A 27,855-nucleotide genomic window follows, 5' to 3' on the forward strand; every position below is an offset into this window, starting at 1 on the left:
GCACATTACCACATTAAGGATTCTTTAAAAGTCCTAGAGTTAAGAAACCTATATAAAATTTTAAACTTAGATATAAATATATATTAATCTATGAACACTTTTTAAATATAATAACTAATAACATCTTGCTGAACTGGTATTCTAGGAACATACCTTGACTAAAAAGGTTAAAATTGATGCTGCAAATTATCATTAAAGTGACTATAAAATGTAAGTTATATGACATAACTATGTTATTCCGCAAAGTGAGTAAAATGTGTTAGTTCAAATGCATAAATTTTTAGAACTGAAATGTAATTTAAGGACAATCTAGCCCAAGTCAAGCATTTTTTGAATCAGGTTCAGAAACGTAAATTTCCGAAGGTTACTTAGGTTGCTGGCAGAGCTGAGCTTAGAATTTCTAGTTTATTGCCCTAATGTATAAATACTATTTTTATTCAAGGTAAATAATTTAACATATATTTATTGCCCACTACTATGTGCCTGGTATATGCAAAGATATTCTCACAATTCATCTTGGCACTTAACATTGCATTTGTATTTAATTCAATTGGTTGAGCATAAATTCCTTAAGGGTCAAGGCTTTCTCTAGATTTTTAAATCTCCCTTTGTGACTAACATATTATTATGCACAACTAGTCACTGACTCAACACATTCATGTAATATATTCTTGCTTAAATAACTTCTGATGACAGATCACAAATTAAAGAGGATTTAGCAAGAGTGAAGACCCTCTTCCTGGTTCATAGCTGGTGACTTCTCGCTGTGTCCTTACATGATGGAAGGTACAAGGGACCTCTGTGGGATCTCTTTTATAAGAACACATCCCATCCCTCATGATCTAATCCCTTCTGAAATGTCCTGCTTCCTCATACCATCACCTTTGGGAGTTAGAATTCTACATAAGGACTTGGGGGAACACAAACATTCAGACCATAGCATAATCCCACCAATGTTAAAGGTCCACATCCTCACCAACATTTTGTATTGTCAGTTTTTATTAATTTTAGTTGTGGTATCTCATAATAGTGCTGATTTGTATTTTTTGATGAGTAATGATGTTGAGCATCTTTTAATATGCTTATTGACTGTATATATATAATCTATTGAAAAGTGCCTGTACAATCTTTAATCCATTTTTAATTGCATATTTATTTGTAGTTCTTTATACATTTTCAATATATAATCTTAAGATGTATGAATTTCAAATACTTTCTCACAACTTGCCTTTTCAGTATCTTAATGGTGCTTCCTTTGTTGAACAGAAGTTCTTGATTTTAATGAAATCCAATTATCAGTATTTTATTTTTAATTGGTGCTGTCTATATCTTGATTCAAAAATGCTTGCCAACCTCATCATGAATATATTCTCATATGTTTTTTCTTCTAAAATTTAATGTTTTATCTTTCACATTTAGATGGTTGAATTCTCTTGAATCAATTTTTGTGTATGATACCAGGTTGGGTAATACATATTTTTAATGGGGCCAGCTATTTAAGACAATAGAGTACAGAAAGGTACAAGGATGTGTAAGAAGTGTGTTAATCAATGCATAGCTTCAGGTCGGGTTTGCTATCTTGTTTGTCATTTTACAATGTAATAATGCATTTTGAAATTTAAATATAAGTTCATTACAATAATATATAATTACATCAGTTCACTCTAGTTGATCTCCACAAATTACAGTTTTATGAATGTTATAACAAGTTGTACTATTTTTTCAGTGGGGCACCCAAATCAGTCTTCTACACTGCTCTTAGAAATTGAAATATTTAGTGGTTTTGGTCACTTTTCAGAGGCAACATTGTGGAGAAGAAAAAGTACTGAACTAGCAATCTGCTCACTTGAATTCAAGTTCAGTATCAGTCATTAATTAGCTATGGCTTGCTATAGAGCATACTCATAGTTTTTTATGTCCAACACCCTTGCTTTCTTCTGGAAGCTACACCTGTCCACTCCACCCTTAAACTCATATACTTACATTAAGATTTGCAGTGTTTTGACATTTTCCTATTCCCTGACCCCTGACTTTTTTAGGGTCCACCAAATCTGTGCTAGTCTCCTGTAGCTCTCCACCTCAAACATATTGGTCCAGTGGTGGGACACTTCCAAACTGAAACTATCAGTGCTATGCTGAAGCTATGTGAATCTAGTCCATGAAGAAAAGTAGTCACACTATTCTGATTAGGCCTTCCATATGCACAATTCCTTCATATCCTCAGTTCCTCTATATCAGCGGTTCCACATCCAAGGATTCAAGCAACCGTGGATCGTGTAGTACTATAGCATTTACTATTGAAAAAAATCCATGTATAAGTGAACCCATGCAGTTCAAATCCATGTTGGTCAAAGGTCAGCAGTGTATATGTATATTTGTGCATACATTTAAATACATATATATTTGTGAATTCAAATACTATATGATATGATTTAGAAGTTATGTAACACTGCTACCGACTAAAATTCAAAAATGTGTTAACATTTCCAAAGTGTTGTGAGAAAATAGGTTATACATTTCACTAGTGACTTTAATGAAGTTTAAAGCAAATGCCATTTATTATTTTATTATTTATTATGACTACATTTTAATGATGTGTATTGCAGCTGTGATCCACTATAGACATAAACAGAATATTCTTTAAATTGTTTTGGATGGAATATCTGTTCCTGCATTTCTGAATAACATTTACTGATAACATTGCTCTTTCCTTCCTGATTCCGATTGCATCAGCAGCTGAGCACGTGCATGCATTCTCTTCTTTTTCTCTTCCCATGCTGTGTGAACATTACACATTTCCTTCCACTTTTGAATCCAAAGGAAAAATAGCCTTAAAGAAAAAAATTTATATGTGCTTTTCCAGTATTTTTTGCTATTGATCTTTAAATAATTTTGAAACAGGAAGTCTAACTCTCCTGCTGAAATCTGTTTCCTATAGAGAGAAAATGTGTTGATTTATCACTTAAAGTCACTTTTCTATGAAACTCTTTTGAATCAGATAACTCCCTAAGTTGAGGGAGAAGAACTGGGACAAAGGACTGGCTAGAATGTTAGACATTTCTTTTTTCAACAGTTCTGTTTGCAATCTCATAGAAAACCTGGTTAGGAAATTGGTTATAAAAACAGAAACATACTTTAAAGGAAACAAAGATGAAAATTTGGAAATGTGTTTCTTTTTTGAACATGGGAGTAAAGGGAAAGAGAAATCAGAAATTGAAAGTTGTGTTAAAGAAATAATAGAAAAATGCAAGAAAAATTAAAGTAAAATTAGTTCTGACTCAAAAAAAATAGTTATGAGAAAGATGTGGCAAATAGAATTGCAAATGAAAATGGATCTTAATACATACTTAGTCACGTTGATCAGGATTACCCATGTCTCTGAGTTATTGTCATTTTAATGTGTATTTTCAAGATTGAAATATGACCTCTGCACTTGAATATTATTAGCTATATGCACTGAAAGTATGTGTGTCTACAATATTGAATGCTAATACACATGTTTTAAATATGACTCATGGAATTTGTGGACAGAAATGTATGAGAATACACATTAAATGTCGTAGAAATTTACATGTGGAGGTATGCATAAGGTTCCTACTAGTCTATATATAAATCCACATTAACATTTTATTTATTAGATATATCTGTGTTCTGTATTTCAGAGATGATTGATGCAATGAAGAAAGAACAGATTTTTTGTGTTTCTGTATGTCTGCTTCTTAGTTGTGCCTCTGCCCCTCTTAATGCTGTTCCTGAGGAAGATGAAGAACATACAAACATTACAGGTAAAATGTTAGAAGCATTCATCTTTTTAAGCTAGTCAAAGCTCTCAATTTTAATCCAAAAATTTAATACATTTTTCTCCATCTTGTAGAAAAATCAGTTTTTATTGAAGTGACATTTTTCCAAAATCTTAGTCCAAAAAAAAAGTCACTTTAGCAAGGAAGATCTCTTTTTTCTCAGACTATATATTAAATACTGAAGTACCTCTGAAAAATTGCAAGGAGCAAAATGATATAGATACAACTCTCTATGAACCTTGATGTCACTCTTTGGCTGGGAAAAGTATGAGAAGGAAAAGGAAAGTACAAACATCTGAGGTTTCAGTCATTCTCTCCTTCTTGCCTTTATTCCTCAAATAAAAAACTTCTCAGATGAGTCCAAAGTAAGAATCTAGTCAAGCAGGACACCAGAAGATCTGGGTAATAGAAGATAGTTCTAATCCCATAAAGTTCTGTGTCTAAAAATAAAATACAGTTGACCCTTGAGCAATGCAGGTGTCGGGGCACGAACCATCAGTGAAGGCAAAAATCCACATATAACTTATAGTCAGCCCTCCGTATCCATGATTCCTCTAAGTCCTGCGTTCTGCATGCAGATTCAGCCAACCACAGATCACGTAGTACTATAGTATTTATTACTGAAAAAAAATTTTGTATAAGTGAACCCATGCATCTCAAACCCGTGTTGTTCAAGCATCAACTGTTTTAACAATAAAACAATAGAATAAGGAGGAGACTGTGTAGTGATCGTTATTATAGATTTATTTCTTTCTTAAAAGTAATATTTTGTGGCAAATTAGTAAATTAGTGATAAAAATCTCGTCATTGTTAATAATGAGAGACTGAACAAAGTGATAGCTTCTATTCATTTGTATATATGTTTATGATGTACAAAAGATTTCCATAAATACATTTTGATTTCGTATCTCCAACAGCTCTTTAATGTGACTTTGTTCCTTGTACTAACCTTTGATAAAGATTGAATAAATATATCTTATGTGCCTGAAACTCCGGTAGGTGCTAGGGAAGAAGTGATGACTGAGACCAGCTTCTCCAAAATTTCATGGTTTCACAAGGGAGACTTTAATGTAGACAGATTATTTCAGTGTAATGTAGTAAGTGAAATGATAAGAGGCATGCATAAGGGTGCTGCTGTTGACACAAAGAAAAGGGGGACTCATCTAAACTTGGCTCTCTGAGAGCTTGGCACAGGGAAGTGGCCAAATGGTACATGCTACATCACTTCAGCCTGCACCCAAAAATGAGACACTGGGAGCAGATCTGAAGGCCTAGACCCACTGGACCCACAGCTTGAAGTCCATCTGCCCAGGCAGGCCCAGCCTACATCAGCCCCCAGCTGACCGGTCGATAAGAAGCAAACCCAGCTGGGATCAGAAGGGCCATTCACATCCTACCCATGAATGAAAAATAAAGGCTTATTATTATATGCCACCGAAAAATACATATATATTATTGGGAAAATTTCCTGAAGATGGAACATTATTTGATAAAGTAAAAACCATTATGTGCCTTATGAGAGTAAGAATGTGGGCACTGTGAGATGGACTCTAATTCTTCATTCCACTCATTTTTCAAAAGGGATGGCTAAAGTTCTAATATTCTGGAGGTTGGGTAGAGAAGGAATGCAGAGGTTACAGTAAGTCCCAACAGGGCAAAGCAGGCAATCCCATCTTAGAAAGTGGGAGGAGAAAGAGTCCAAGTGTTCCTAATATTCACCTCATCCAAGCTCCCTCAATTAGGCTGAGAAAATGCATGCCAGTTAACCAGGATGTTCCTGAAGTTGTTGCTGCTGCCACAGTCAGCCAAGAAACCAGAATTAACCCATCAATAATTAAACCCAAGTTTAAAATCTCTGGGTAAGTCCAGACCAAACCCACCTGGATAAGGAAAAATTTTGATCTTAAAGCTAGATTTGAAGACCACTTAGCTGACTGGCTGCACAGTCTTATGCAGTTTTGGTTTTCTTTTGTTTTGTTTTTAATTAATCTTGTGATAGCATGATCCTGTGTCTGTATCGATTCAATTTTGGAGATACCATCTACCACAATATGCCAAGGTTATGCCATCATTTTATAGATGTATGCCATTTCATTGAAATACTGTACTAGCATTTTATTGAAAAACATTACAAGATTTTATGGCTTCTCTCACAAGTCAATAGTAGACTTTTTAAAATTAGTTCAACCAGCAGGGAGGATGAAATAGAGAAACTTTTTGATAAGATAAAAATGATTAAAAAATAGTGGTGATAAGGTTTTTTTTTTTTTTTTTTAAATTCCTTTAGACTGGGAGAGACAAGATTAGCAGGGAGCATTCAGAGAAAGGCAAGCATGTTTCATAACATTTAGAATCAGACAGACCTAAGTATGCATGTGTAGTTTGCCACATAGCAGCTTTGCAAAATTAGATGAGTTTATGTAAACTCTCTGACTCCCAGTATCATAATCTATAAGTAAGTGATCTAAATAACTACATTTAAATGGTTGTTATATAAACTGCATAAAAGCATCTGGCATATTTCCTAGCACAGAGGAGGCAGAGTACATGTCTGTGCTCTTCCTTTCCAGAGAAATCAAGTATTTTAGTTAGAGAGTCAAGTAGCATGTAGACTCCTAGATAGTAGGTTAACCTTAAAGCTCTAGGTTCCCAAACAAATTCCAGGAGAATGAGGATTCTAATAGTCAAGGATATGACACATCCCCAAATATTATCATAAGCCTTCCATTCAACATCCCAGGACAGGGGGAGGGAAGACTGAGATTTTAATTCTCAGACTGTGAGACATAAAATATTGGGCTGGCCAGAAAGTTCCGTAAGATGTGATGGAAAACCCCGAACTTTTTGGCCAACCCAATATAAGAAATTAATTATGAAAATAATTACATATAAACCATAATTCTGTTTATCTCACTACATCAGATTAAAGTCCTGTTACATTGTCTTGTATGTTTTTTCCAGTTTTATGGCCTTAGGTAGATCCTTGTCACAGTCAACGCTTTCTTCGAGTCTCAGGAAAGTGACCCCTGATCCACTCAGAAAAGCTTAAGTATCTTATTATACACTTACACAGCATCCTGAACTTCTTGAATATTTATATAACTGTCTTTAGTGTCCGCGTGCTCCATGAAGTGGGGGGGTGGTTACTGCCACCTAATTTACTATCATATCTGCCATGACAGCACAGTGCCTGACACACATGACCAACACACGATTGTTAACTTTTGAAAAGGTTTATCTAAATTAAAAAATGAAAACAAGACAAACTTTCATCCCTTTTAAGTGGCATGGCATGGCTGTGTGTCCAAAGGGGCCACCTGATCACTCCCTCAAAACTTGAGCTTGCTCAAGTGCGAGGCTGCACGCTCACTGCACAAAAGAATATTCTAATATAGGATTCATGTAAGAAATACAATAAAATATGAATGGTAAAAATGAGTAACTAGATAATAATTAGTAAAATACATTACTCAAAGTTAATTCTTAGTGTTTTCTTTAGGAAATTGCTATAAAATCATTACCTGCTTTCATCACTGAAACCATTTGTAATTTTTATAAAGTGAAGTTTAGAAAAATTTATTGAGTGGAAATTGTAAAATTAAATCTATGTGCTTGACTTAAATGCCAATTAAGGAATCTCAGTCACACAGATCTGTGACAATATCACTCAGTTATTAAGAAGGTGAGCAGTATCTGGTATAAAACTATCTGAGGGTCAATTCTGAAGCCATCACTTATGATGTGAACTGAACAACTGATTTTTGCAGTGCTCTTTTATAATCTGTAAAGTGGAGATAATAATGCCTAATTCAGAAGGTTGTTGTGATCGTTAAATAATATAATTGCGAAATGTCTGGAGCACAGTACTCAGTAAACGTTAGCTGTTACTACCAGGACAACTGCTACAACTATGGTGTAATATCCTTTGTTTGTGGTGCACTGCCACCACCTGGTGGCACCATTACTAAATAGCAGGTTGAAAATAGGATGGTATATCCTTAATACAGAAAATGTGAAATAAAAGATTTGGCATGATGGTAAGGAATATCAAATATATGAAAAGTCAAAAATGTGGGAATAATCAATGAGAAAGAATCTGATATAAATTATTGATTTATAAGACATAGTTTCCCTAAGTATACAGTATTTGGCAACTCAGGTAAAGCTGTCTGTGTTCTACAAGTGGTCTATATTAAAGGTGCCTGTCTGAAGCACTGCTTCAATGACTTGGTGTCTGTAGAGTTCTAAAGTAACATTAACTTGGGAATCAAGACCATCATATTGTATGAGAAGTGCTATGGGAATTTCTGAAATCATGGTATATAGCCATAAGATTTGAAAATGTCAGAGTTTTTATTCCAGCTCATTTCTCAAAATTATTTATGTGACTTCTGAGATTCTAAGATCTGCTCCTAAGATAGGATATTTATAGAACTGATAGGTCAAATTTTTGTCAGCCCTACAAAAATGTATCTAGAGCAGATAAAACATAAAGTGCTAATTCGGTGACACATCGTGGGCCATCTCTCAGTCAGGTGCACCACTTAGGGTCCTTGAAGCTTTCTAACTTCTCACAACTTTTTAACAACTTAGAATGTCATGTATAGAATTATCAATCTTTAAGTAAAGAAAGGAACATAAATAGCATTCACAATCATGCATAAATGTACTACTCAGAAAATGCTTTCGCTTATTTTTGAATTCAAATTGACAGTTGTAACTTCAGTGATGAAGGGAAAATATATTTTTTTCATGTCAGTTTTTGTTTATATACAGATATATACAATACTCTAAAATGTTATTATATATTATCAATTTCTAGAGAAAAGAAGTACTTGTGTGTATAGTTTAAGAAAATTATTTGTAATTTATAATATTTAACACCTAAATTTTCATAACTAGGGAATGGTTTAATGTAGTATAATATATACATACATGTATGAATATAAATATTCTGTTGCTTTTTTTTCATGAGGATTGGAGTCATGTACCAGCCCTGATATTGTTGCTTTTAAAGAGTTGTTTTATATGTATAAAATGACACAGCTGTGGATTAGGGAGACATCTCTACTTATTTGTAATGTCAACACATCAGTTACCTTATAACTACTACTCAATTCCATATTGGTCAACTGGTACGAGTTTAAGCAACATATGTAACAAGAGTCTAGAAAAAATATTTGATATTTTTCCTTAAAACTTGGTTAATAATCAACTATTAAAGTTTAATAAAGTTGGTAAGACCTGTCTCATTTGGTGAGTTTACATATTTTATCTAACTTTTTGATAACTTTTCATAGTTTCTTATGTCAGCCTGTTTTATTATTGTTGTACTTCTCCTTAAAATTAAGATGTATTAAAAAGGAAATGAAAAGGAATGTTATTCTTTTATTTTTACCTTGTAGATGCTGAGTTGCCACCATTGAAACTTGTACATTCATTTTGTGCATTGAAAGCAGATGATGGCCCATGCAAAGCAATGATAAAGAGATTTTTTTTCAATATTCACACTCAGCAATGTGAAGAATTTATATACGGGGGATGTGAAGGAAATCAGAATCGATTTGAAAGTCTGGAAGAGTGCAAAGAAAAATGTACAAGAGGTAGGTTTCTGGAGACACTTATCACCCAGAAACCTTTAGAGTTATTAGATCTAATCATAGATTTGATAATTTTAGAAAAAAAGTTAAAACTATTTTAACATTCCAAGGAATTTTTTTTTTTAGCTTTAATGTTCAACTACTGTTTTTCATTTTTTTGTATCAGTCATTATAAAATACATTAAGCTTATTGTCCTATACTCTTATCCATAATAAAGAGGAAAGAAAACCCTTAAGTTTGCAGAACAGGTTTTATATCTGCAGCAAATTAAGTGTAATTCAGCCTCCTTGGGTAGCTATGAGTTCACAGGAAATAAATTGTTATTCACAGTGACTTAGACTTTCCTTTGCCAATACAATGATCTCATAGTTGTTTCCCTGTCAAGATAATGAATTAATCCAATTTGAGGTTTTCAACAGCTACTAATTAGAAAATTATAGAAATATATATATGGAAGTTAAATCCTTCTCTTTGGAGCCTTGGAATAATGTAGAAAATATCATCCCTGATGACCTATGAAGACCTTACTGAACCCAACTTTTCATAGTTTTACTAAGTTATAAGGTTTAAAAGCATATCACATTCTACTATTAAACTTTATTGAACACTTTTATTCTTTTAATCATGTTAAAACAACTTTTTTTTTTTTTTGCAAATTCTACAAATTACAATGTTTCATGTGGTTTTCTCTCTTTAGACTGAGATAAATTCCAAACAATTACTGGTCAAAATTTTGAATGTTTTTATCTCAGTTTTATTCTTCTGAATCGAGAGCTACTTGAGAGATAGAAAATCCTGAGTTGTCTTTATTTCTGCAGTATCTAGTCCCAAATTTCTCCACTGCATGTTCTTAGAGACAGTTGAATTAAACTGTAGGGCCATAGCGATGGTATCTTTAGTTAACACTGGTGTCTTGTTTTTTGCAAAGCAGGCAGGTCTGCATTTTCACTCTGATAACGCTTTCCTAAGCAGCTTTTACAAAACAACCTTGGCATCATGATGCTCTTGGCCTATGGGAAAATCTCAGTGTGGTAAAAACAGAGAGCTTTTCTCCTCTGTGACTGTTGTTTCTCCAGAGCTGGCAGAAAAGAATTGATGTGAATGAATTTCTTTATCTCAGAGCACTTATTTCCCTCTTTCCTCTCCATAGATGTGCTAGAAATGTTACTAACACAGATTAGGCAGTTCAGTGGTTCTCTGTAGTACCTTTGGTTTTTGTGATTGCCTGGTCATTTTCCATTCATCACAGATTTCTATACCCTGCTCTATTCCATACTGGGCCAAGTATCCTTTTGTATTGAGTATCACTCAGGTTCAGCACCTTGGCTAGAGGCCTGGTTGCCTCATTCTTTGCAATCCTCACTTTTTCATGTAGCAGCCTACTTAGTTTCATCAACTGGCCTCTTTCCTGAAATACATATCTATTTAGTTTTTATAATTTACAAATCTTTTATTTAACCATTGTGAAAAGTTACCCTTTTCTTCAGAAATTAATCAAATATAATGGTTTTGTTCTTCAGTGAATGTCCTGCTATAATGTTTTCTCAAACATCATTCCTGCCTACCATAACTATATGTCTTTTGCCCCCATCTCCTCCTTATCTCTTCAAAAGTCATTGATATTACTGTTTAAATATCCGAATGTTTTATATAGTAAGCTACTGTTAAGGATATAGCTGACATAGAAGAATTACTAAGCTTTTAAAAAATCACCTAAGGAGAAAATTCCGTCTTCAGCTATGATGGAGTAACTGGAGCTGAACTTTCTCTCCTAATGTAAATAACTAGAAAACTGGGCAAAATATATGAATCAGCTGTTTACAGACATTGATCAAAAAGGCAGTGCAGGATTGTGATCTCTGAGAGATGGGAAACACGTGAGGTGAACCCTCCAGTCTCCCCAGCAATCTGCATGAAGGCACTTCAGACCACAGTTAAAGGAGGGAAATACCAGCGCAGCATGGTGGTCTCCATGGTGGAGGATGTGGAGATTGGAGACTGGTAGACTGAGGTGGCTGGGTTTTGAGGGACAATACATGAGAGAGAATGGACATATGTAGAGAAAAAGCTAAAAAATCTGGATAAGGGTCCCTTTGAGTTTGTTACTGAATAATAAAACTGCATGCACTTGGTGAAATCCCATGAGTTTGAGAAAGTAATTACAGGGATTTGTAAGTGGAACAATTCCCAGAGCTCCCACATGACTAGGAGAAATTTTAACATTTAATTTAGTACTAGGACTAAATTAGACCTAGAGGAAAAGCTACTTTAACCTTGCCATAGTGAAGCGTAAACCAAGCCTTAAAAGTTCCAGATGATCCACAAGTAACTTCTTGCCAGAAGGCACTTCTCTAATGGAAGATGGTAAAACATTCTTTAACGGAAGACAATAAAATCCAGCAGCCAACAGCATAATATTCAAAAATATCTATAATCCCCCCTGCCCAGAATACTAAACATTGGAAGAAGCAGCAAACTGTGATCCATAATTAGGAAAAAAGTGCCCAATTCAAACAGAGAAATGACAGAGGTGATGAAATTAGTAGACAAGGACTTTAAAATAGCTATTATAAATATGGTAAAGGATTTAAAGAAAACATGAACATAATAAGGAGAAAATGGAATATATAAAAGAGAACTAAATGGAACTTCTAAACCTGAAAAATTCAGTATATAAAATAAGAAATTTTCCAGATGTACTTAAAGCAGATTAGACATTACAGAAGAAAAGGTCAGTAAACTTAAAGACAGAGCAATAGTAACTGTTCAAGATGAAGGACAGTGAGGATAAAAAAAGGCTAAACAAGCAAACAAAAAAGAATATAGCCCAATAACCCATGACAGGAAATCAAGAAGTCTATCAAAATGTGTAACTGGAGTCCTGGCGGTTGGGGCAGAAGATATGTGAACAAAAAAATGGCAAAGAATTATCCACATTTGATGAAAACTGTAACTCGTAGAACCAAGAACATTGACAAAATCAAAAAAAAAAAAAAAGAATAAATACAAAGAAAAAGAAGTCCACACAAATGAATATAATAATCAAATTGCTGAAAATTGTGGATAAAAAGTAAATCGAAAAAAATGAGGAAAATGATACATGAGGAAATGAAGAGCAAAAGAATCCCCAAGTTCCCATAAAGAAACAATTCACAAGAGAAGAAAATGGAACATCTTCTTTAAAGGGCTAAAGGAAAAAATAAACTGCCAATTAGTAATCTAGATCTATTAAAACTACCTTATAATGGAGATAAACACTTCTTCAGATTAACAATATCTGAGAAAATTTATTGCTAGCAGACTTGCACTGTAATAGTAAAGGATTTAAAACTAAAGCACACAGGAAAGGAGGGGGGAACAGATGAGATTACTGTTGTAAGGTTCTGATACTACAGATGAAAGTGGTATAAATTACTTGAAGCCAAATTGTCATGAATTAAAGATGCATATTAAAATTACATTAAATTTTAATGGTATAATCACTCCAATTAAAAGGTATATAGTAGACAATATAAAAAAAATCACGAACTAAGTACATGTTGTCTGCAGGAAAGACGTTTTAAAAATACAGACACAGAGAGGTTAAAAGTGAAAAGATGAAAAAAGATATACCATGCAAGCACAGATCAGAAGAATGATTAGTAAAAGTAGACTATAGGACAAGGAATATCGGCAGGAGAAAGGAAAGATACATTATAGGAATGAGGGCCAATTAATCAAAAAGCCATAATAATCCTCAATGTCTATGTGTATGCCTCAATTACAGAACTGGAAAATTTTCAAAGAAAAAACTGACAGAAGTGAAAGGAGAAATATGATGTATATCTTATATATTAAGCCTTGGAAGCTGAAATTTTGTTTTATTTTGGAGACCTTCGAGAACTATGGCTTGTAAATTACCATACCTGAGAATAAAGTCAAGCCAGATATTTCAGAGAATAGGAACTAAGGATGTGTTTAGTTTGACATGTATGCTCAGCTGTCCTTTTGCATGTAAAGCTGTTTTATCAGTTGTTTCCAAATATGTATAATCTTGCATGATGTATTCACCTATGTAATAATAGAGACATGGTAACAAAGTTAATAAGGTAGAAAAAATTAAAATATAGTTTGTAAAATGGTTTCTAAACACATGGCTTTCAAAATGTCTGTCTTTTGGTTTAGTTGCTTTTTTCCCATAGCCTAAACAAGAACGACATTGTATTTGATTATTATTTTTTGAAAAAATAGGTGTATGTAGTGTGGGAATTAAATGAAAGAGATCAAATTCCCACTTAGCTTTTTAGCTAGTCAGCCTCTACAGCAACTTTTAAAGGCTCTAGTAGGTATGCTGTTTATATTAATTACTATTTTATTGGTTGGGCTAACTGTGACTTGCGGCTTTTCATGGGGATTTACATGGGAATTTTCTCCACAGGGAATTAAAGAGCATGTAAATACTTTTTCCATTCTCTTTATTTTTAAGTTTATTTTGTGTTTTATTTGTTTGGAATAGTGAAGACTTAGCTAGTAACAAGAATATTCTGTCCATGGAGTCTTTTCCCATCTACTTGGAAAATTTTCTAGGCTGACATCAACAAATATGAAATATAAAAGTTAGCGTTCAGATTTTACCCTCCCCTTTCCCAACAGAAAACAAAAAGATGAAGAAAGAATAGGGCAAAAAAAAAAATTTTTTTTACAATTGTTTAAATGTATCAGGTAATTATGAATTAATTTTGATATTAATTTTAATATTCATAATGAAATATTAAAATGTGAATTCATATACATTGGAGTTCAAGGAATTACTAAAATAAGAATTAGTAAAACATACTCTCATTATTCCTTAAGACATCATTAATAAGTGTTATGTTCTGCATAAATCTAGGAAAATATGATAACTTGGATAATTTGCTGTAAACCTTATCTATCTTTTCAGACTGTAATTGGCATAAAAATAAATTAAATAGGGTATCCCTGATTGTTATTTTCAGAATCCTCAAAGATAATCATTGGTAATTTAAATACATCTAAAATTCGAATGTGCTAAAATACATTATTTGAGTTAGTTTGCATGTATACCAGGTGAACTACTCTGATTTGGGATGAAACCAGAAAGGAACAAGTTCTCTCTTTTAATATTGCATGAATATTGAAATCAAGCATCTCTAGGTTCCTGTTCTGTGGCTATTGTCAGTAGGTAAAACAGAGCAAAAATGATTACTCAGCACTCTAGTCTTATATACTGTTTATATGTATATATTCTTTCCCTGCCTCCATAAATTAAAAATGTAACATAATAATTGTACATTAAAATATTTTAATGTAAGCTTATTATGACAATCCACCATCTAAAAACATTAATGGGGGTTGGTTATTTACAATAAAAAAAAATCAGGTTTTCTTAACATTTAAAATACAATTAGAATTCCACACATACACACACATACATCTTTTTACAAAGACTGTTGAATAAAACATAGTAAAGTTCAAAAGGGAGATGAACCACATCACCTTATCATTCATAGACATTTTGCTCTCCAAAGAATAACCTGATTGATCACTGGCTGAAAGGGGCATTTAAGCCAACTCATACTCATATTCTCTCTCTTGCCTCTCTCTCTCTCCCTCCCTTTGTGTCTCTCTGGCCATACAACTAATAATAAGCTGCCTTGAACAAAGCTTTTTTCTGTAAAACAAATGATTATACAACAAATCAAATATCACTTAGTTTTCCTAATGTTTACGTGAACAAATCAAAATTTTACATAATATATCAATTTGAATTTCATTATCTTTTAAATTAGAATTTAGAATCCATACTTGAAATACCATGGGTCAAAGACAAGTAGCATTCTAGTTCTTAAGTGGAGTAATTCCAATAATTCTATGAGATTAAACCAAAAAATACATCACAGATACCATTTGCTTCATTTCTCCTCTGTAATTGGAAATAATAATGACACTTGTAATTGGATTAAGATAATGAAGCAGAAGAAGGAATGGAGGAAGGAGGTAATTCTGGTTCCTTTCACCCCTACTCCCATTCCTCTACAGAAATGATCTGTTTTTATAGGCAAAATAGGCTGTTTGAATTACTTTCACATTTCACATTATTTTAATAAATAACTATTTTAATCATAGATATTTTGAATAGCAAACTTAGTTCACCATGAATTATTATTTTTGTAAATGTGTTGGAACGTTTTAAAATAGTTTTTGAGACATTATTATCTTAAAATGTGGGTGACTTCATGGTTATACTGTAATAATTTAATTTAATCTTTAGAGAAAATAAGAAATTTATTTATTGACATTCTGTATAAGAATAACTTTACTAGTAATAAACATATCACCCTAGTTTGTTAAATTGAAAGTCATAACATTATATTATAAATTGTGGTAATTGATACATATACACTGTTTTTCTTGCAGATTATCCAAAGAAAACTAGAAGGACAAAGACAACACTGCAAAAAGGTGAATGTTCATTTGTATGCTCATTAGTAGCATTTACATAAGGCACTTGGCAATTCAATTCTTAGCTTTCCCTGCTATGAGATTCATCATAAATCCATGTTATCTTTGAAATGGTGTTTTGTTTCAGTGGATATAATGAAAAAGTAGAAATAGCATACATGATATTTGGTAAAGGAAGACTTCAAACACTGTGTTTACTCATTCTAACAGAGTGTGATATCTGGTATTAGATCAGTGACAATCCAGAGCCATGCACATGCTATTTTAACATCCCCCGAATAGCGATTTAGATGTTGCTGTTCTTACTTTAGTTCTCAGATCTCTAATCCTTTCATAATCTCAGCATTATGTGGCTTTAGCAAGTTTCATCCAGTATTACCCTGAATGTATATATGCCTTTGAGTTGTCAACAGTCTGTATGCAAAAATAAGTGGAGATATTTAACAATAAATAATTGCTTTTGTCAACATTATGTAGCATTTGCATATTTTTGATTTTGTGATTTAAATTATTTATAGTTTTTAAACTAAAAATAATTACTTTTTGGTGAATATATTATATCAGTACAAGAAAAATGTTACAAGAGATGAAGAAAGACATGCTCCTTTTAATAAAGGTCTAGAAGCTGACTTTGCTCAATTACCATTCACAGCATTTACATTTAAATGAGAAAATATTGAACAAAAAGATCAAATTATTTAACTCAGGACATGAAAAAGCTACATAATTCAAAGTGAATTTTAGTTTTACTAACTTTGATTTAATTGTGTGGGAAAGAGCTGAAAAATTCTATAACTTACTGATAAGCTTAAGACAATCTACTGTCCAGAATTTCAATCAAAATTTATAAAATAAATTCAGCAAAGTTTGTACAAACAACATAAGTAAATGTATTTATTTACAAGTTTTAAAATAACTTTCTATAAATATTGAATTAATTTTTACAAAAGTGTTCAGTACTTCAATTAAATGAAATTCTTCTTATCTGTAACATCAAAGAATACAGCATATTTATAAACAGAGGTTTTTTTGTCCATCAAGTAAAAGATGATATCTTCAACATTTAAACATTAGCATATTTTTTTCAAAAATGTAGATTTAGGAAGAAATTATATGCAGGGGAAATTTACTGGAAAATTATGCTACTTAATTTATATTTAATGATTCAGAATTGAAACATTCTTATTTGATATTATATATGAAAGTTAGAGAATAAAGCTATGGATACTATTCATATGTGTAAAAAATGTTCAGATGCTAAAACCAATCCATAAGGAAGGCCTTTAAGCGTATTGATTTGAAGTCAACTTTGTGATATGCTTCCTAACATCACATCAGAACAGTTATAAAGACAATGGGGATTCTTTACAACCCTGTTGGGAGAAAGTTTTGTTTAAGACAATTGCCAAGTATGCAGCCTCAAACAAAAGTTAGTAGTGAAAATCATGTGGTTTGTGGAAGTTGGCATATAGCTTAAAGCCTGCATTCTGGGTTTTAACTGAGCATCAATTTAGAGCAAGGATTGTGTATGCAGATTCAACACGAACGTTAAAACTTTATTTATCTGAGGAATATTGGGAATGAATTTCTTAATTTGTGACCGTAGATATTTTAAACTCTAGGCCTAAGCAGAATTATTTTACAAGTATGCAATTTCAACTCCTAAAATAAATGTATGTCCTAGAATGGGGCCTCATATAAATATGGCAACTTTCAGTTGTATAATTCCTTAATCATATTTTCAGAATAATTTGTTACTGTTTTCTCTTCTTTGTATGCAATATTTTTTACCTACCCCCTTTTGTTAAACATAGAATTCTTATATTATTTGTTAATATGATTTAAAATTTCATAAATACATACTAAGACCTAAACAAATCAAATTAGTGATCAAATGTATTTTTCTTTCTCTTGTAATACAGTATATTTTAAAACTTTTTTAAAACGGCTTTACTGAGATATAATTCACATGCTAAACAGTTCAGCCATTTAAAGTGCACAATTTAATAATTTTAGTATATTTTGTGTTGTGCAACCATCAGCATAATCAATTTTAGAACATTTTTATCACCCCCCCCCCAAAAACAACCCTCTGTAATCACTAACAGACACTGCCCCATTTCCTTTGGCTCCCCCAGCCCCAGGCAACCATTAATCCACTTTCTGCATCTATAGATTGGCCTATTCTGGATGTGTCATAAAAATGAAATCATATAATATATGGATATATGGATATATATGGATAATATATGGATTTTTGTGTCTGACTCATTTCACTCAGCATAACGTTGTCAAGGTTCATCCATGTCGTAGCAGATCTCAGTACTTCATTCCTTTTTATGACAGGATAATATTCCATTATATGGATAGACCACATTTTGTTTATCCATTTATCAGATGATTGATAGACATTTGGGTTGTTTCCACCTTTTGGCATTTGGGAATAATGTTGCTAGGTACATTAGGGTTCAAGTTTTTGTGTGCACATGTGATTTCATTTCTCTTGGCCTAGACACCTAGGCCTCGGTGTGGTTCTAATAGGCATTCCTTTTAATTTTGAGTGAAGTTGAACATCTTCATGAATTGCCTATTTAAATCCATTGCTTATTTTGCTGTTGGGTTGTTTGAATGTTTCATATTTGTGATATTGTGATTTATAATAAAGATACAGTTGGTCTTCCTCCTGTTGTTCCTGGCACAGAGCTCCAAAAACCCTTGGAATTTCCTGACTTGAGCCTTAAAGGTGTCTTTTGTTATGTTAATGATGTGACTTCCGGGACAGCTCCTAAGTTGGGGGGGGGCGGTGCTGGTTGCCGGGGGAGCCAACCCCTTGATAAGAGGGTTGGAACTTTCAATCCCAGCCCCCCTCCACCACCTCGGGGGAGGGGAGAGGGGCTGGAGGTTGCGTTCAATCACCAATGGCCAATGATTTAATTATTCATGACTGTGTAATGAAGCCTCCATAAAAACACAAAAGGACGGAGTTCAGGGAACTTCCGCGTTGTTGAACTTGGGGAGATTCGGGAAGAGTGGATGCCTGGAGAGGGAAGCTCCGCCCCTTCCCACATACCTTGCCCTGTGCATCTCCTCCACCTTGCTGTTCCTGAATTATGTCCTTTTGTAATAAACTGGTGATCTAGTAAGAAAACTTTTCTGGAGTTCCGTGAGCCAAATTAATCAAACCCAAAGAGGGGTGTGTGGAACCTCAGATTTATGGCCTTGTTGGTCAGAAGCCTGGGGGGCGGGGTGCACCTGAACTTTTTTTTTTTAACATCTTTATTGGAGTATGATTGCTTTACAATGTTGTGTTAGTTTCTGCTGTATCACAAAGTGAATCAGCTATAGATATACATATATCCCCATATCCCCTCCCTCTTGCGTCTCCCTCCCACCCTCCCTTATCCCACCCCTCCAGGTGGTCACAAAGCACTGAGCTGATCTCCCTGTGCTATGCAGCTGCTTCCCAGTAGCTATCTATTTTACATTTGGTCGTGTATATAAGTCCATGCCACTCTCTCACTTTGTCCCAGGTTACCCTTCCCCCTCCGAGTGTCCTCAAGTCCATTCTCTATGACTGTGTCTTTACTCCTGTCCTGCCCCTAGGTTCTTCAGAACCATTTTTTTTTTTTTTTTATAGATTCCATATATATGTGTTAGCATACAGTATTTGTTTTTCTCTTTCTGACTTACTTCACTCTGTATGACAGACTCTAGGTCCATCCACCTCACTACAAATAACTCAATCTCTTTCCTTTTTATGGCTGAGTAATATTACATCGTATATATGTGCCACATCTCCTTTATCAATTCATCTGTTGATGGACACTTAGGTTGCTTCCATGTCCTGCCTATTGTAAATAGTGCTGCAGTGAACATTGTTGTACATGACTCTTTTTGAATTATGGTTTCTCAGGGTATATGTCCAGTAGTGGATTGCTGGGTCATATGGTAGTTCTATTTTTAGTTTTTTAAGGAACCTCCATACTGTTCTCCATAGTGGCTGTATCAATTTACATTCCCACCAACAGTGCAAGAGGGTTCCCTTCTCTCCACACCCTCTCCAGCATTTATTGTTTCTAGATTTTTTGATGATGGCCATTCTGACCAGTGTGAGGTGATACCTCATTGTAGTTTTGATTTGCATTTCTCTAATGATTAGTGATGTTGAGCTTCCTTTCATGTGTTTGTTGGCAATCTGTATATCTTTTTTGGAGAAATGTCTATTTAGGTCTTCTACCCATTTTTGCATTGGGTTGTTTGCTTTTTGATATTGAGCATGAGCTGCATGAGCTGCTTATATATTTTAGAGATTAATCCTTTGTCAGTTGCTTCATTTGCAAATATTTTCTCCCATTCTGAGGGTTGTCTTTTGGTCTTGTTTATGGTTTCCTTTGCTGTGCAAAAGCTTTGAAGTTTCATTAGGTCCCATTTGTTTATTTTTGTTTTTATTTCCATTTCTCTAGGAGGTGGGTCAAAAAGGATCTTGCTGTGATTTATGTCATAGAGTGTTCTGCCTATGTTTTCCTCTAAGAGTTTCATGGTGTCTGGCCTTACATTTAGGCCCTTAATCCATTTGAAGTTTATTTTTGTGTGTGGTGTTAGGGAGTGTTCTAATTTCATTCTTTTACATGTAGCTGTCCAGTTTTCCCTGCACCACTTATTGAAGAGGCTGTTTTTTCTCCATTGTATATTCTTGCCTCCTTTATCAAAGATAAGGTGTATTATAAAAATATAAAGAAGTAGGATTTTTCCTTGTCCCATATATTAAACTTAACCACAAATTGTTACCATGGGAATAGCTCACAGTGGTACAACTTTTGTGACAGCTACGTTTAGCCTGGTTTGGGGCACTATCAAAGAATGGGTATTAGACTTTTTCAAAAGCCTCTCCAATCCCTGAACATGTATTTCCTGTCTGCCGCTGCACTATTGGAGTCATTCCAATGCCTGGAAGAAAAATAAGAGACACAGTGGTGGAGGATGTCATACCTAATACAGATATTAATTTCAGCATAAGAATTCAGGAACTTCTAAGTATAGCCATGAAAGCTTCCATACCCCTCAAAGCGTCTCCATTTTCTAAAAATTGAAACCATTCTCATGAAGCAACAAAGTATACTTAAATGAGACTGCACACCTGAAAAATAAGAACTATTTTTAGATCTTTCCTAAATGTTGATACACATAAGCTTAATAAAAATAATTAAACCAAATTTTTGCCATAATACTTTGGACTTCCAAACCAAGGGTAAAAAAACCCAATATCTTTTATTCTCCCAGTTCATGAAAGAGCTGATAGTTAATGCCCTACTAATTTACTATGAGAAATTTAGCATTTGAAATTCCAATAGACACAGTGTATGACAACAGTTGTAACTCCCTTATTCTAAATGTCACAGTAGATATAGTATAGTTGTGGATGAAGGTACATTTTACCTTTTATCTTTATCTTTTCATATTTACTCCTTAAATAACTTCAACTTAACCATTTATATTTTTAATTAACATAATTAAGTTATTCACAAAAAGGAATATTGCTTTCTGACATTTTTATAATTTCTAGAAAAGCCAGATTTCTGCTTTTTGGAAGAAGATGCTGGAATCTGTCGAGGTTATATTACTAGGTATTTTTATAACAATCAATCAAAGCAGTGTGAACGCTTCAAGTATGGTGGGTGCCTTGGCAATCTCAACAACTTTGAATCACTGGAAGAATGCAAGGACACCTGTGAGGACACATGTACGTTCATTTCTCATCTCCTTTTACTTCATTTTATAGGCATTCTTTTTAAAGTAAGGCATCCTAGAGGATGTTCAGGCTTACCCAGATTTTGTTGCAGCCATGCAAATGAAGATCCACTGTAGTCACTCTTAATCTGATAGAAATTAGTCACCATGTTAGTTTATTTAAGAAACAGAGAATTAAGAAATTTATAGTGGAAATTATTTCCATAGAAATTGTCTTTAGGTTACATTATTTAATTTTCCTTTCTGAGAATACTGTAGTACAATTTAGGCACAAGAGTAGGACTGCTGAAATCCCTTAGGCTTATAACAATTTGAGAGCACGTGGTTCTTTGGAAACTACCACCTAAAATCAGTCAGTTTTATCTGACCCTAAAATTAATTAAAGGAGTGACTTAAACATTAATTGTTACCTTTCTTGTTTTGACAAAGAACTTTGACAAAGTTACTCGTGGAAATATTATCGTATAAGATATATATATATAAAGATATAAAGATATATAAAGATATATATATATCTTATATATATAAGAGATATAAAGATATATAAAGATTCACTGTTCACTAATTTAACATACCAATGTGAATAAAATTTCTAGACATCTACTTTTCTTAACACAACTTCTGTGCTTTGCTTTATGTGTACAACTATGAGCTTGTGAAAATGTCTTCTATTTTAATTGGCTGTATTTTTTTCCAGTGAATGATTTCCAGGTGGATGATTATAGAACCCAGCTTGGTGCTGTGAATAACGACTCCTTGACTCCCCAGCCTACCAAGGTACCCAGCTTCTTCGGTAAGACTCTCTTTTATTTTAATTGCTGCCAGAAAAATTTTATCATGGTTACAATAGAAATAGAATGTATATGAGAACTATGCTTTTTAGAAAATTATACTTCTTTTGTTATTTAATAATAGGTGTGTTGAAATACTGAGATTCAAAATTGCTTAAGACCTGTTGTCCCAGAAAAGTGATAATTTTCCTAATCTATTTTAAAGTATGCTTTGTAGTAGGCTTTTGATTACATATCCCATGAAAACTTTTACACGATATTTAACTCTGCACCAAATTTATCTTATAAAATAATGCTAGGAATTATCAACCTCAGTATCTAATTGTAAATCATCGTAATGGCAGCAGTGTGTCAAAAGCAGCCTAAAGTGCTGTTAAATTGAGCATAGCATTGGAGAAGCTCTCTGGTGTTAGTCACAGGACAGATTAGGAATTCGGTGACTAACCATCCGTGAGCCTATGTCACTCTGAGAGAATTTTCTTTGGGATGTATGCAGAACACTTTTCTGGACTCTGTCCTGTCAACATATTTGTCAAATTTAAACAAACATACAGGAAATATGCTCACAACAATGCAGAGCTGGGAAAATAGTGAAAATACTGGAAAACATAACCAGACACCACAGATATCTAGACAGAAACATCCTAAAAAGTAGAAAGTTAATGGGATGAATGTAAGGTTCTTTCTAAATTTAAAAAATCACTAGTGCTTATTCAGAAATTGGAGATTTTGCTTAGAAGCAGTCCGTATAAGTGTTAAACGTAAAGTTGGCATGTGTTGAGAGTTCTGTGGCTATTAAAATTGCAGCCTTAGGGTAAAAAGAGACATAGTGTCTGGGGGACAGGTTCTCTGCCCCAGCCATGTGTCAGAATTGGATGGGGTTCAGAACCAGAATGTCTTTGAGCATCTTTCTTTACAAAAAACAAACAAGCAAGCAAAACTTCTGCCCAGATGGATTTAAGGGACTGCAAATGTTGACTGTGATTTATCTAGAATGAGGAATATAGTCCTACATTGACCTGATGATGTCTGTGGACTTGCTTCAGCCCTGAATGCCATACCTTAGAAGTCACTGGACCGAGACTTAGAAGGACTGGAAAGTGTAAGGAGATGTGAGATCTAAGAGAGAGCATTATATATACTCTCAGTACTTGAAACACTGTCATGTGAAAGGAAAATTAAATTCTGTACATGCCTCACTCAATCTTCTCCATTTCAGTCTTCCCTGTCCACATCCCCCTGTTCCTTATCTCCCTCAACCCAGCCTAAGAATCAGAATTAATGAATGAAATCTGAAGTACAAATTTCTTTCTGTAAAGTGTTTATTTTTAATGTGAGGTCTTCAAAAATGAATGAGTGCTTCAGTGACTAAATTCCCCAAATTGTAGGCATTCAAATAGTGTTCCAATAGTACTTGCAGTGTCATAAAGAGCATGCAAAATTTCAGAGGGAGTTGGTATATTCAAAATGCCTTCAGGTCTTTAGATTTTATAATTAGAGCAGTGAAGTATTACATCTGTCACTGCTTGCAATTATATAAATACATTTTATAATAATTTAAGAAAATACAGTCCTATGTTTATGTAAAAACTTGTTCAAGGTTTTAGCAAATGTGTAATGTTCTCTGTGGATATTAGTTCTTTTGAAAAGATGTAAATCCTTTAAGGTTTTGATGCAGTGTACAGGAATAAGAACATGCCCCACAATACAAATAGAATAGCATTCATTTAAAATTCTTTGTATTAAAAATAATCCTTAGGTATTTGAATATCCCAAAAATATAGCTAGATTGTGTTATTGTTATTAAGTGAAATATTTATAAGTATAATTTTAATGTTTCTCTTTCTGATGATAATAGAAAAACATTTTAGAGATTTTGTTCAATGTTACTGGAAAATGGTTTGGTAATTTTTTTTAAATTGCTATTTATTCTCAACCATAATATTGCAAATTAGCATGAGAATATATTTTTTCCAGTGAACCCTCTTTTTTTTTTTTTTTAATTTATTTATTTTATTTTTGGCTGCATTGGGTCTTTGTTGCTGTGCATGGGCTTTTCTCTAATTGCGGTGAGCGGGGGCTACTCTTCATTGCGGTGCGCGGGCTTCTCATTGCGGTGGCTTCTCTTGTTGCGGAGCACGGGCTCTAGGCATGCGGGCTCAGTAGTTGTGTCTCGCGGGCTCTAGAGCGCAGGCTCAGTAGTTGTGGCGCACAGGCTTAGTTGCTCCGCGGCATGTGGGATCTTCCCGGACCAGGGCTCAAACCCGTGTCCCCTGCACTGGCAGGCGGATTCTTAACCACTGTGCCACCAGCGAAGTCCCAGTGAACCCTCTTGACTCAAGATATTCGAATGCTTATTAAGCACCACTGAGGTTTAATTTTCTCCTTTCATTTCCATATTTCAGTATTAATAGGCTACATAGGTGACCTCAAATGTTGAAACTTGCCCTTCCTTAAAGAGGTTTTTATAAATGTTTTTTAAGCATGGCCCTGTGCAGAAGTGAGAGCAAATTATTTGATTTTGATTTTTGGTCCTGAATTGTGAGGATCTCCTCGTAGTTACAATAAATATGTGCTCAGTACATGTGGGAGAGAAATAATTCTAACACAGTATCTCTAAATGTATGCAGTTCTGTGTAAGATCTTCAGAATGAAAGACTGTCACAACTGGTTCTTCTTGACTTTCCTGCTGGGATTGGCACTAAAATATAGTGGGTAAGAGAAAATGACCCTGAGCCTGAAGACTTGGTCTCAGATCCCATTTCTTTCACTTACCAGCTGTGCAACCTTAAGATAATTCTTAACCTCTCAGAACCTTATTTTTTCCCACTGCAGAATGGGGATGGTAATAATATAGTACTTACCTCATAGGTTTTATTGTGAGGTGGAATCAGTCAATATACATAACTCGCTCAGGACAGCGCCTGATAAACCTATTCAGTGCTACATAAGTATGATTTATCATTATTACCCACGTAATTCAGAGCAATACAAGCTTTAGTTTCCAGGCCTTAGTTTCTCATCTGTAAAACAACTCTTTGTAAGTTCCCATTTGCAGGAAAAGGTGGTATTTCAGCCACTTATAAAATCTCTAATTATTCAAAAAAGTGCTTCAGTACACATACAGTAAAAAAATTACAATTAACCTTTAAAAGAGAATTCACAGTAGAACTAAATACATATGTGGAAACTTAAACAGTTCAAATGTGTTTCCTAGAAACAAATTGAGAATATTGGCATGCAGAAGTATCATGGGGCTTTGAAACCAAAAGAATTTTATTTGTAAAATTTTTCTTTATAGTTTTCAGTATTTCCAGCTTTCCAAATTTTCAGAATTCTGCCACCATTTTTCCATTTATTTCAGCTTGAGTATTTGGTAATCTCTTTTAATCACTTCTGTTCTAATCAGTCATTAAATTCTATTGCTTTTTCTGATGAAATGTCCATTCTCATCTTCTCCATTTTCAGTCTAACCTGTTTCATTCGACTATCAATCTTTCATGTTTAGATTATAACAATCATATGTCAACCAAACTGGGATGCTAATAGAAATGAAAGGAGAATGCTAAAAAAAAAAAATTATTTATTTAAAATATATACATATAGACAGAAAATTGTGTTTGTCATTTTGGTGGATAAATATTATAGTTTTATTTTAAAACATATTTGAATTTTTTAAAAACACAATATGTTAGAACATGATATACCAAAAAAATAAGCATGAACTAATACTAGCTCAGGCAAACCAGATGTTATAGACATTAGATAGGTAGATAAGGAGGATAAATAAATAGATATCGCAGAGGTCAGCTATAACTCAGATATACTACATAGAATATTAATGTAGTCATATATCAGGCATAAGTCAACTAAAACATTTTATGTATATGTGTATATATGTATAGACATAAAAGACAGAGATGGAGAATCAGAGAGCTATATATATAACATGTATAAGATATGACCTTTTTTGACATAACTGGCCTACTTAGATATATTCATTATATTAGAGTCAAGCAAATTTACATATTTCTCTTGCTTTATAGAAAAGATTTTTAAATTAATGGATACATTTTTTCCCCTGTGTTAATTTAGCCTCATCCACTTGGCTTAAATTTGTCTGTTATCTGTTAGCTCTCTACCTATTCCAGATTTTGTCTCACTATCCTATAAATAAAAAAGTTTTTTGTCCATTCAGAATAGATATTGTCATTAAACACAAATTATCCACTCTCTTCATTATTATTAAACACAAGTTATCCACTGCTTTCTCCCACCTAAAACTCACTGGCCTTCCTCATCGTATCTAAGCTGCTTTTTTTTTTTTTTTTTTTTTTAATTAATTAATTTATTTTTGGCTGTGTTGGGTCTTCGTTTCTGTGCAAGGGCTTTCTCTAGTTGCGGCGAGCGGGGGCCATTCTTCATCGCGGTGCGCGGGCCTCTTCACTATCGCGGCCTCTCTTGTTGCGGAGCACAGGCTCCAGACACGCAGGCTCAATAGTTGTGGCTCACGGGCCTAGTTGCTCCGCGTAATGTGGGATCTTCCCAGACCAGGGCTCGAACCCGTGTTCCCTGCATTGGCAGACAGATTCTCAACCACTGCGCCACCAGGGAAGCCCCTAAGCTGCTTTTTTACCACCATAAGGAAGACTTCTTCCTCTCTCTTCCCCCTGGCTTTTTATTTTGATTCATTTAATATTTATATTGTTTGATGTGTCAGCTCTGCCTCACTGACTAGATTACAAGTTTTTTGAAGGAAGAGACCATGGATTATATATTTTGTAGACTTCCCTCCCCTAGTGTTTATCCCACTGTTAGGCACAGGATAGAAGACTCATATTTTTTTTATTTCTTAATTAATTTTGTAATCCACAGTTACAACAGAAAGAACAAATGACGGTTGGAAGAATGCTGATCACACTTACCAAGTCTTTCTGAACATCTGCATTCATGCATCCATATTCATTTTAAGATTACACAGAATTTTATGCATATGTTAGTAATTGTTTTTTGGTATTTCTTTAATATTTATATGGTATATGTGATGCCTTCCATAGGATACTATTAATAAAGTTTTAATATTTATATGCATAGAGTTAATACATTCCTCTCAATATATCTCTTTGATAAACATCTAACTAGCAAAGAAAAACTAATGTTTTCAAGTGTTCATATTGGTACTGGGCCTTCTGAGTGGACTTGACTCATTCATGAAAAAAGTGGATTATCCTTCTGCTGTTCATAGCTTCCTTTGCTTCTGTATATCAGCTCTTAATAGCTGCCTTGGAACTACACCAGCTATATGATATTCTGGAAAAAAAAACTTTGAGTAGACTTCAAAAGCCTATTGCCAACCCAGTCTGGTACTTGCTATTTAAGAAGACGAACATCTATATACCTGACCTAGTCCCATGTGGCTTCCTGGCAGCCTCCAGGTCAAGGGAGAATGATTG

The 27,855-nt window shown here is 33.9% G+C and overlaps 1 protein-coding gene across 4 annotated transcripts in view; it reads left to right on the forward strand.

The window, feature by feature from the left end:
• Positions 1-27,855, forward strand: part of TFPI (tissue factor pathway inhibitor) — a 68,977-nt gene that overhangs the window by 27,575 nt on the left and 13,547 nt on the right. For 3 of the 4 annotated variants that reach the window (XM_068544804.1, XM_068544805.1, XM_068544806.1), the window contains 5 exons: positions 3,663-3,785; positions 9,206-9,403; positions 15,819-15,863; positions 21,427-21,603; positions 22,309-22,404. In XM_068544804.1, coding sequence (XP_068400905.1) covers positions 3,665-3,785; positions 9,206-9,403; positions 15,819-15,863; positions 21,427-21,603; positions 22,309-22,404 — 637 coding nt within the window. In that variant the 5' untranslated portion in view covers positions 3,663-3,664. The remainder of the gene's footprint in view (positions 1-3,662; positions 3,786-9,205; positions 9,404-15,818; positions 15,864-21,426; positions 21,604-22,308; positions 22,405-27,855) is intronic. The other variant, XM_068544807.1, reaches the window with a different exon arrangement.

The sequence above is a fragment of the Eschrichtius robustus genome, chromosome 5 (assembly GCF_028021215.1).
Source record: "Eschrichtius robustus isolate mEscRob2 chromosome 5, mEscRob2.pri, whole genome shotgun sequence".
NCBI lineage: Eukaryota > Metazoa > Chordata > Mammalia > Artiodactyla > Eschrichtiidae > Eschrichtius > Eschrichtius robustus.